The sequence below is a fragment of the Paroedura picta genome, chromosome 4, assembly GCF_049243985.1.
Source record: "Paroedura picta isolate Pp20150507F chromosome 4, Ppicta_v3.0, whole genome shotgun sequence".
Lineage (NCBI taxonomy): Eukaryota > Metazoa > Chordata > Lepidosauria > Squamata > Gekkonidae > Paroedura > Paroedura picta.
The window spans coordinates 62,943,039-62,955,091 of record NC_135372.1 but is presented as its reverse complement, the minus strand read 5'-3'; the positions used below and the strand labels follow the sequence as shown (position 1 = coordinate 62,955,091).

Genomic DNA, 12,053 nt, shown 5'->3' with positions numbered 1-12,053 from the left:
GAAGTCTAGAGATAACATATTAATATATTTCAAACAGAGAAGGAGGATTCATGGTAAGTGAAACAAATCTTCCATTCTCCAGTGATCCTCAGTGGGGCAGTCCTGGCTCTTGGGATACCAAAGCAATAAGTCCCTGGGAGGGAGCCTTGGCCTGCTACAACACTCTCCTGCCAAACTCAGCCTAAGCCAAGGCCAATCTGTCAATCCTATAGTGCCTCATAAACAAGTGAGCTGATCTCCAGGTGGCAGCCCTACATATCCTTTCCAGTGAGGGAAAGGCCCTATAAACGACAGAGGTGGCTGCCCACCTTAGGGAACGTGCTGTTACTCCAGCCAGAGGATCCATTCCCCTAGCCCTACAGTCTGATATAAAGACTTTGTTCTATCCAAATAAAAGCACGAAGCCCTCCTGACATCCAAGCAGTGCCATTCTCATTCCTGCTGACTTTAAATAGAAGGAAGGAAGGACTAACTCTTCCCCCCTGTGGAAAGCCAAATTAACCTTTGGAATAAGGTTCAGCCTCAGAACCATTAGGTCATTGTGGGAAGACACACAATTCCTTGTCCACCAAGAGTGCCTGAATCTTTGACACCCTCCTTTTGGTAGTAATGAAGACCTAAACCTTAAAGGTAAGAACTCCTTTAAAAGACGGGATGCTATGGTTTCAGAGGGTGCCTTAACCAAGACTTGCAACACTGTATTGAAGTTCCAGGTAGGAAATCTATTCCCGAGGAACAGCTAACAGTGGGAGGCTCAGGGTCGCTCAGAGGGCATAGATGCTCTGGTAACAACGGGCTTATCTTGTTCTCCAACTGAGACTGAAGGAGAAGGGGGGGAGATCCGAACCCGAAGGCTGGAATGTCCCCACGGCCTCCAAGACTGCCTACTGGTGAGGCTACTTCTGTGGCTGCAGTCAAGAAACGTTTTGGGGGATTTTTTGTGTGGAGTCAAATTGCTGCCAAACATTGATGATCTATGTCCTGATCTTCAAGCGACCCTGCTCACAACGAGGAGGAGCTGGATACCAAGAGTCAGGATTGCCCTGCTGGAGAAAGGACTTTTCAGTAGTGGCACCTCTCTTTTGAAATGCCCTTTCCGGCTTGCCCGGCACCTACCTTATTCTTTTACTTGTCAGGACAAAATGTTTCTGGTTACCCAGAACACCCCTTTTTTTGCTTTTAATCACCATTTTGATTGTGTGCTTAAGTCCGGAAACTGGTATTCATATTATGCTGCTTAATTATCTATGTTTTTATGTTTTTTAAATGATGGGTTTTAATTAGTAATCTTTAATGTTTTATCATAATTCACTTGCTAAGCTACACTGCATTTACAAAGACACAGTATAAACATTTCTTTAAATAAATAACAAGAAGAGTCCTAAGCCATTACTGTCTATTCAAATTTATCTCTCCAGCCACAATTTATAACACACAGTGTCTGGAAAGAAGAAGAGTTGGTTCTTATATGCCGCTTTTCTCTACCAGGAGTCTCAAAGTGGCTTACAATCACCTTCCCTTTCCTCTCCCCACAGCAGACACCCTGTGAGGTAGGTGAGGCTGAGAGAGCCCTGGTATTACAGCTTGGTCAGAACAGTTCTATCAGTGTTGTGATGAACCCAAGGTCACCAGCTGGCTGCATGTGGGGGAGCTCAGAATCAAACTCGGTTCGCCCGATTAGAAGCCACCGCTCTTAACCACTATACCAAGTTGGTGTACTAATTTGATCTGGATCTCCTCTCCTCTATAAAAGAAGAGGAAGAGTTGGGTTTTATATTGTTCTTTTCACTTCCTGAAAAAGTTTCAAAGCGGCTTACAATCAACTTCACTTCTTCTTCCCCAACAAACATCCTGTGAGATAGGTGAAGCTGAGAGAGTTCTAAGACATCTGTGAGTAGCCCAAGGTCACCTACCCAGCTGGCTGCATGTGGAGGAGTGGGGAATCAAACACGGCTGGCCAGATTAGAGGCAGCCACTCCTAACCATATACCATTCTGGCTAAAAGAATGGGAATGGAGAGAGAGAGAGAGAGATCTGAAGCACACATATAACCTACTTGCTTGCTTTTCATCTCAAGAAAAGTCAACTTCAAATAATCACATTGTGACAGTAAGCACAGGAGGTTCAACACCAACATCATAATCTGACACAGTGAGGAGTATTTGAAATGGTTTGAGACTACTGTAGGGGTGAAAGTGTCAGGCCAGGATTGGGGAGAACTAGGTTCAGCTCTCTCATCAGTCACAGCTTTAAAAATTTCTATCAACTTTTTTTGTTACATTTGTGAGGAATTTTTACTTGAGAGCAGATAGGCCATATTAACAAGGCTTACACACAAGAAAAAAAATTGCTTTGCTGTGCATAAATAGCCACTTTCCTCTGGCCACCCTGCTATTCCACATGTTATTAGAGGACAATGCTAAAAGCTATCCTAGATAGAGAGGATCCTCATAAATAAGAATATAACATAAACAAATTAATGATCCTGACTATACTTATTTTCCTTTCAGAGCAATTTTATTTTTCTGTAAAACCATAAGCAGTGCCATTCTATCTGCCAGGCAAAATGAGAGAGATCCTTTTAGAGGTATATTTTTTATGCTTAATTATCTCTTATCCAGTCTATTCCAATTTATTAACCCATTGAATTTAAGCATGTAAATTGAACAGAAAGAAAGGGGGGAAATGAAATAAGATAACATAAAAGAAATAATATCTAATAGGTAGTTGTCAGTGGTTTCTGCAGACACTATTGATGTGACGTGGGAAATCCAGGATTAAGATCTTCTGAAGTTTTTTATTTTTCTCTTTCAAAGCGGTAATGCAGGGTTATTAATCTGATCATAGAAGCAGTAGTGAGGGAGAAAGAATGTACAGTTCTCCTGTCTAATTTGTCTCTGTGCAATTTAAGTTTGCCCTCCTATACCACTATCATCTCCTTGGTGAGAAGAGGGGAGGTCCTTCTGAAACCGTTAATAGTTATCTACTTGATAGTTTAAAACTTACCTTTAATTACAAGGACCCATGAGGGAAAAAAATAGTCCATTTATATGTTATTTAGAAACACAGTTCCATGTACTGTTTACATGTCATGTATACTCCCCCTGAGCCTCACGGGAGGGTGGTATATAAACAAACAAACAAAAAGTAGGATATAAATGTTTAAATCAATAATAAAATATAGAATAGACATGGGTAGGAGGTATCAAGACCCAAGGAGTACAATCCAATTCCCCTCAGAACCAACACACAGGAGTCCCAGGGATTGGAACTAACTGATGTTAGTTTTTATTGAGGAAAAGTCAGGAAGCATCAAAAATAACTCATAGTACAGGCAAAGGCATTGTCAAAGATGCTTGAACCCCAAAATCACCATATTTCAGGTGGGAAGGATGGTTCCCACAGTGGGCCTGTGAGAAGTGAGAAAAGCAGCAACGGATGGTCGAAGTTTCAACCAGGTGCAAAGAACAGAAATGCAGCAGCCTATTTACTTCTTAGCTGGGAAGCAGGCCATAACGCGTAGCATAACAAACCACACTACACTAGAGGCCTAGAGAAACACCAGATGTCCAGAGCAGGGAGGAGCACTGACCAACAGTACAAATAAAGCTGGAAAGTGAAACCAAAGAGTGACATGGCCAAAACATGGCACATGACATGAGGCCTACACAGACAGGTATAAAGCTATTGATTTCTTCTTTTGGACAAAGAAGAAAGTGTTATTTTTCTTTCAACTCTGGCCAAGTCCACTAATAGAAAATTGGCTAGGGTAGAGATCCAATTGTGAACGAAGCAGGAGAAATTGGTCACACATATGCCCAACACTGAGAGATAATAAATGCTAAAGAGATAATAAATGCACGTATAACTGCTAGATTTGTCTAGCAGCCTGCCTAAGGACAGCAGGACCAAGGAGGCTCCTTAAACAATCTAGCATTGTACGGGCTAGCTGAATTGTTACCTCCCTTCCAAAGCAAGCTTTTTTGACTCCTGCTTCCTGAGAACTGGAGATTAAAGACAATCTGCAAGTGTTTCCAATTTTTAAAAATATGTTACATCACTTTGGGGACAATCTGAAAGTGACATCACTCCATTCTAGGACTTGCTGGAAACTGTATGGTGAATATTGAGTCCCCAGTAATTCCGAGAGCAGATTGATGTCATTTCTAGGTTTCCTCCAGAGAGACCTAACACTGTCATAAGATTTTTAAAAAATGTTTCACCTGTCACCACTCACAACTAGAGATGGTGATGGGAAATCTCCCACCAACAGTGGGTTTATGGGAATATGAATTAGGGACACGTATTTTGTTGTACCTAACACATCTATGGAATGAATTTGTTCAATGTGTTTGTGATATGTTTGATTGGTTCCATCCAACAAGACTACGGCCCATTCCGCACAAGGATCAATGTGGCAAATTGCTTACAAAAAGAAAAAACGGAATTTAAAATAGTGGAATTCGGCGTAACGCATACCTGCCTTTGTAGTGGAATCCAGTTGCGTTTCAATCGTTTCCCACAGGTTTCCGGTCTCGCCAAAAATCGCTAGAAAGGAAGCGATTTTTCCCGTGCTTTGTCCCGCCCCTGGCCGTCAATCAACGAGCAGCCAATAGGCGGTTATTACCATGCTCCAGAGAAGCCCCTTTCCCTTTAAGAACAGGTTTTTTTTTTTAAAAAAGAAAAACACACGTTGCAACAAATATGCCTTGATTCCTTGCTTCCTCCTAACGTAGAGACCCATCTAGCTGGCAGCTGGCGTGTGAGCTGCCTTTTCATCGTTGCAACGCTCCCCCGAGTGAAAAAAAATCCCCCCCCCCGTGCACGGGTGCAATTTTCAGCCGAAAATAAAGGGAACTTGCAAACGGGGCTGTGTTGTGCTTGGTGACTGGAGGGAAACTTTAAAGCAGCTCTGTGGAGGGACTGCAGCCAGAGAAGCCTCGCAGGGTGAATGAAGGCTCGCCGGCTCGTTGCTCTCCGCTCGCTCCGAGAAAAAAAAAATGGTGATCGCTTCGCCGGAGGTTCAGAGGAGGGAGCCAGGGCAAGGGCCTTTGCTGAAACCGCAACAATGGGAATGCACAGGTCTTTTTCGCTAGTGTTGCAGATTGCTTGCAAGAGTGTAGCGCTTTCCAGAGGGTGAATCCACTTTTTGGGATTTCCCTGGAAGCGCTACAACGAAGCGCTTTTCGCGGGTCTGTTTCAGGAGTGTGGCAGATTGTGTGCGACGTGCATAACTGCAAATTAGTAGCGTTTGCAATTTGCCACACTCCTGCTACATTTAGCTTGTGCGGAATGGGCTTACATATTGAAAGCCGTCAGGATGTTGTTACTGATTTATGGGGAAAAAACTGGGGTAACACCCAGCTGTCCAGGAATGTATGTGCCCTTTCTGGTAATTCAAGATAATTAGCTAATATTCTGTTACACAGTCTTAGGGGACATTCTACATGGCTTTGTAATCTACAAAATGTTTTAGACTGTAATATAGTCAGTGCTTTCCTGTAATTCCCCAAAAGAGAGGTTTCTTGTTACTCAGAGCTCTGAATTGCTGCGATGCAGCTTCTTTTGCAATATCTGGTTAACAACTCTGTGCAGTCTCTGCTTAGAAAGGCCAGTAATTAGGACCCTCAGTGGATCCCACAGGCAGATGCAAACTAGATGGTAGATCTATCTTTCATAATACATTCCTGTCCAAGTCTACCTTGGTCCCCATAAATATTAGCATCATGAAGAGCAGTTAGAATGACATATTGGCTGAATTCAACTTGTTCATTCACAGGATGATGATCACTGGATGATCATCAGTCCCAAGAGATTCCAGGGACCTATCAGTTTAACTGGTTCATCTGGACACAAAGACATTTTCAGGCCTGTGATTCTGAGGGTGAGAGGAAATCTGGCTTGTGAATGCTGGTCATGTCTAATCTGTCTTTGAAAATGCCAAGCTTCAAATATTCACATTGGAAAAGCATGTCACGGGTATTACTGGTCTCTTTACTTAACTGCTACTGCACACCTCCTATAAAAAGATTAATTGCATATTTTAAAAAGGAGACATTTTAAAATCACATGCATCATCTGTAAAAGATCTATGTTTCCGAGGGAAATATATGTTACTAACAGAAAAGCCCATTATATTAAAGAATACAATGAGTGTTAGCCACCCACCCCCCCCCAGCCACCAGGGGCAAGCCAGCCAAGGAGTGGAAAGGGCTTGGCAGCTGCTTAGGAAGGAGTGGGGGTGGTAGGAAATGGCTGTGGGAAGGCAGCTCATGCTGCCACTGCCATCCAAGGGCTGGTAAAGCCACCAGAGGGCTCACCAGGCTTCTGCCGGGGAGGGGGGTGGGCAGTGGTCCTGCCGCAGCTGGAAAAGGGCCAGGGAAGGCTGCAGAGGGCTCGGTGGGCCTATTTAGGTGCAGAGGGTGGGAATGGACGGCAGGGACAGTGCGCGTGCTGCTGCCACCACCAAAAGATCCCCAAAGCCCCCAGTGGGCTTGGCAGTCGCCTCTTGGGGCAGGGGGTGGGTGGGAAGTGATGGCGGGGAGCCAGCACCTGCTGCCTCTGCCACTGTAAATTGGCCGGTGAAGGGCCCAGACGGTTTGGCGCGGTTTGTAGGGCGGGGGGGGGGGGGTGTTGGGAAGTGGCAGCGGGGATCTTGCTCCTCCTGCCACCAGCTGCCAAAGGGACAGTGAGCCTTCTGGAGGACATGGGGACCATTTTGGGGGGGAAGTGCTGGGGGACAGGCTGGCCCTCCTCCCACAGCCCTGAAAAGCTCTGTCCCTCTGGACCTCCACAGGTGGCAGTCAGAAACCCAGGGACCTCTAGCCCGCAGGGCCCACATCTAGCCCTGGAAGCTCACTAACATGGTGATAGATTTCTGAGCAGCCAGGGACTCTGACCAAGTGGAAACAGTTCGAAGAGATAGCCAGGGGTGGGACATGTTAGCTAATTGGGTGGCTACTGGGCGGCTGGCCAGTCAGGCCGGAGGAGGACACAGGCAGGAGCCATATAGGTGATCTGATTGGCCTGTAAATGTTAACACCAAACTCCTCCCAGGACCCCTTAGTGCTTTTATTTATATGCTCATGGTTACATATGTTTATCTTTTGATTTAGATAATAATTTTTTGCCATCAATAATCACAGATTTGTCTTTGTTAATTGAAAAAACCTTTTCCTTATTTAAATAATCTTCAAATGTTATTGCTTTTGATATATCAAAAGATTTATTTTAATGAGTTAATAAACCTCTTAAGTAAAAGAGAATTAATTGACTCAGAAAGCCCTGTAATTGATTGATAACTCTAGTGAGTACATATTCTCAAATTCATTACCTGGCTTTATTCCCTGAGCTACTGTTCTCTCTGAGCAGCTTTCCTTTTTGGATATTATGATAACTCTGCTTCAGAGCAGGAAAAAGGTTTATAAATCTGATACTACTGCATTAGGCCAGACAGTTGAAAAATGGGTTCCTGTCTCTTTACTCCTTATCAGGATTGGCATATTAAGGTTATTTAACATTCAGCCTACTTATTTTCTAAAATAAGTGTACTATGATTTATGTGCAAACATTAAACTATATTTTCAATTGTAAAAGTGTTCTTCAAAGCAAGGAAAGTAAAAAAGCAAAGTGGTACAATTGTAACCAGCAAGGTAGATCAGGTAAGAAGACTACAGGAATAAACTCAGGGGCAGGGCTGCTGAAATCCACCATGGGCTCCCATACAAAGATGCCAGCTGCTCCCAAATATAATCCTGATCCAAACCAAATATCATAACAAATCATTTGGCTTGCTGTTACTTCATTTATTCATTTGCTTTATTCATCTTTCTACGCAATGAGAACCCAAAGAGGTTCACATTCTTCTTCTCTTCTCCATTTTATCCTCACATCAACTCTATGAGGTAGGGTACGCCACACATGTATGACTGGCCCAAGGTCACCCAGCAAGCTTCCATGGCACAAATGGGGATATGAACCTGGCTTTCCCAGATCCTAGTCCAACATTTTATCCTTTACAACAGACTGGCAGGAATAACTCATCAGAGAATACAGTTAGAAGACTCAAAACTGGCTGCTAGCTTCAGGATGACTGTGGGAGTTCCAGGGTCAAAGTGGAAAGGCATGGGAAAATTCTGGCCTAGGCGAGACAAACCATCACCACCACCACCACCCTGTGCTATTTGCAATGGAAGTGAAGGGCATCTGTTTGTGGCAGGCATAGCTCAGAAAATAATGCTACCAATCCCAGAAGGATGATGAAAGTTGCAGTGCCAAAAATGAAGGGAACTGGAACATCCTGAGCCAGATTATCTTCACAACAGACAATACGTAATAAGAGGGCAACCTGTCATGTGCCCCTAATACTCAGACCCCCAGCCCACCATGGAAGGTTGCTGGATGACACAGTCACAGATGAACCTACCTCACTGGGTTGTTGTGAGAATCAAATGGATTTCAGGACTGCAGCTTTGGGCCCTATTGGGGAGAAAGACTAGATATGGTATTTGTTGTAAGTCTAATTTTAAATGATATTTAAAACATGACATCCTTTCTCATATACCAAAGTAGCCTTTACTAGCTCTGTTGCATTCATAATAATAATAACCCAATACGAACTGGGAGTTCTAACTTCTGTTCCACATGTATAACCCCTACAACAGATTAATATCCCATACATTTATGCATATAAAGGGTGAAGGAGGGGAGAAGCATCCTTTTACTACTCTGTTAGATGATTGGGAAATATTAATGTTTCTGGCCACAATATTAACAAAGGTTTGCTACGGTACTATTATCTGTAAACCGCCCGTGGCGCCGCGGGCGCCACGGACTAAATAAAGCAGTAAGGGGTCCTGGGGCGGGATGAGTCCGGGATGAGGAAGGGTCCAGATTGGACCCTTCCTCATGACAGACAATCGGAGGGACCAATCGGCAGGCGCAAAGCACCTGCCGATTGGTCCCTCCGATTCCCAGCCCCAGGAACTGCGAGCCGCGCGCAGCGCGGCTCGCAGTTGCTCCCGGCCTGACGCGGCGAGAGGCGCTTCGCGCCTCTCGCCGCGTCAGGCCGCCGCCTGGGGGAACCCACCGACGCCTTGAAGAAAAAAAAAGACCCGCCGCTCGGGCCGCGGCCTGGGGGAATCCCGGACTCAAAGAAAAAAAAAACAGCGAGAACCGCCGCTCGGCCCGCCGCAGGGGGACTCCCGGACTCCAAAAAAAAAAAAAAAAAAAGGGACGCGCCGCTCCGACCGCGGCCTGGGGGACTCCCAGACTCAAAAAAAAAAAAAAAAACGGGGAGAGAATCGCCGCTCGGCCCGCCGCAGGGGGACTCCCGGACTCCAAAAAAAAAAATTAAAAGGGACGCGCCGCTCCGACCGCCGCCTGGGGGACTCCCAGACTCAAAAAAAAAAAACCGGGGAGAGAACCGCCGCTCGGCCCGCCGCAGGGGGACTCCCGGACACCAAAAAAAAAAAAAAAAGAGAGACCCGCCGCTCGGCCCGCCGCCTGGGGGAACTCCCGGACTCCTCCTAGCAAAAAAAACAAAACACCTCCCCGAAGTGAGACTAAAACACCCGTCATGCCGCGCTGGAACTCACCGAAACCTCCCCCTGCGAAGACACCGACCTCCGCTGACGCACGAGGCTCAGCCGCCGCCGCTTCCTGGATGACTGGCCCACGTGGGAGTCGCACGGAGGCAGCCATTACAGGTTGACGTCACTCCCCTGCGCCAAAACAACTCGGGGGAGGCCACGCCACCCAACGGAGCCCCACGAACCAGCAAGTCCGATGGCCGAAGACAAACAGCAGAGACCAGCCAGGACCAGCGCGGGGGCGGTGAGTGAACCTGGGGTTCTGACTCGCCTTGGGAGGGAGGACCGCGCCGCCGCTTTTCGGGGGGGGGGGTTCTGAGAGAGAGGGTGGGTGGGGGGTGGGAGCGTGTCCCTTCCCCTTCCCCCTTCTCCCCTTTCAAAGCCCGCCCAAAGATTGCAGGTAGTCCCCCCCCCCAACCACTCTGACTGCTAGCGCCCATTGCATTTCGAACTGCAATGGGCTTGATTACTAGTTATATATATATTCTGATACTAAGCAGAACACGGATAAGAAGTACCAAGAACTGAAAATAAATGAGGAGAGGGACTCAGAAAAATTAGGTGGAATCAGAAAAATGTGGAAAAGGGGGGCAAAAATTAAGGGAAAGAGAGGGAAAAGTTGTTTCATCTTACTGCAACATCCTACCACTTTGCAAGATCTGACTGAGCCAGGTACGAGAAAAGGAAGTCAGGAAGGCAAGGCTATTATAGAAAAGGACCTTGTTAGTAAGTCCCTTCACTCCCCAAATCCCGCCCTTTTCAGACGTCATCCCCAAAATCTCCAAGTATTTTTCAACCATAAGTTGGCAACCTTGGCTTGCCATGATATGTTAGGCAAGTTTGCTTCAGTCTTGCAGAAAGGCAAGTCTAGCTAGCCAGTGACAGAGTGCCTTTTAGTGTGCTCAGATTTTCCTGCACTCCTCGTGGCTAGACTTGCATTAATACAGAACTGCATTAATGCAGAACTGCATTAAAAATGGAAAGACAGCCAGCTGGATGAAACATGATGCTGGCTTCAAGGGCCCTCCAGATGACTTGACCCCCAAACTCTGTGCTCCCAGTCCCCACTCCCAATAGGCAGCCCTGTTCAGAGATGGGGGCTGTGACTTATATGCTGAGCATCTGTTTTCCATTAAAGCCCTGGCATCTTTAGTTTAAAGAATCAGATAATGGGGAATGTGAAAGACCTGAGATGAACTGCCAATCAAAATACACAACACTGAACTTGAAAGATCAACGGTCTGACTCAATATAGGGCAGCTTCATAAGTATATAGAAGGTCTTCTCTTATATTGATTGCATACTGGGTTTGAAAGAAACATTTTCCAGCATGTTTTACCTTGAGAGCCTTCTGTGCAGCTTCACTTGAACCAATAGCAATGAGGTTTGGCCCAGCCATGCTACAGAAACTCTTCAGATGCAAAGCACCATGAACAGGGACTGTGGAGACCGCATAATCCTATATAAAAATTAGGCATTTGCAAGGGAAGTATATTAGACTAGCAATTTCAAATTACAAATCAATAAACTGTAGTTTCTTCATAAAAGAATGAATGTGTTTATCTTAACAACATCAACAGGGAAGAATCAACTCTAAAACTCTAGCATGTTTTTCTCTGCATTCAATTAAATAATACAAATTTCAGAACTATGATTATTTTAGAAGAAAAACAAAAGCAATAAATTAAAATACATTTGGAAAGTACTTTGAGACTTTGAGGGTAAGAAGCACAAGGTCCAGGTATTTCCAGGCTAAATCCAAAATTCTAGCCATTGAGCACTGACACTGCAAGGTTCCAGAGAATTTTACTTTACAGTGTGTGTTCACATGAACACAAAATAGTAATTCAGATCAAAATCCACCCACCCCCAATTTCCCAGTGTTGACTAGAAGTAGCTGGAACTCTGGATTCACTAGACACTTAAAGGTATGAAGATGACCCAGTGACTGAAATCGCACAGTGTTTCTTTACTGAGTGTCCATTGCCTAGATATGGTTACTAAACATGTCACATAGCTGGTCCTTATTCCTGGCTCCTCCTCATGAATAATGTATAAATACCCTACTCTTTGAACTAGTCAGTGAGGAGAGTAATTTACACATCTACTAACCTTGAAGGTATCTGCCAGAATTTCTGCACCACGACGATTGGTTCGATTTGAAAGGCCCACAAAGAACTCCCGTCCTAAGAACAGAAAGGCTAGTCAAATTTATGTTCTAGACAATTATATATCAACTAGTAGTAAAGTCCATTATCTTTTAAAATACAATGTGCGCTAGCATGGGAGGGGGGGCTCGCAGGGCTCCTGGCGATCCCTGCCAGGGCGGCGTCCTCGCGTCCCCCCTGTCCTCAACCCCCTTCCCCCCCGATGTCTTGCACTCGGCGTGGCGATAGTAGGCCGAGCGCATCTCCAATGCACAGGGTCTACTGTGCTCGCCGCAGCAAAGCCTTTCCGGCCCTT

General features: G+C 45.4%; 1 protein-coding gene across 3 annotated transcripts in view; it reads right to left on the bottom strand.

The window, feature by feature from the left end:
• Positions 1-12,053, bottom strand: part of DDAH1 (dimethylarginine dimethylaminohydrolase 1) — a 162,406-nt gene that overhangs the window by 18,829 nt on the left and 131,524 nt on the right. For all 3 annotated transcript variants that reach the window (XM_077333133.1, XM_077333134.1, XM_077333132.1), the window contains 2 exons: positions 11,703-11,776; positions 10,930-11,049 (listed from right to left, as the gene is read on the bottom strand). In XM_077333133.1, coding sequence (XP_077189248.1) covers positions 10,930-11,049; positions 11,703-11,776 — 194 coding nt within the window. The remainder of the gene's footprint in view (positions 1-10,929; positions 11,050-11,702; positions 11,777-12,053) is intronic.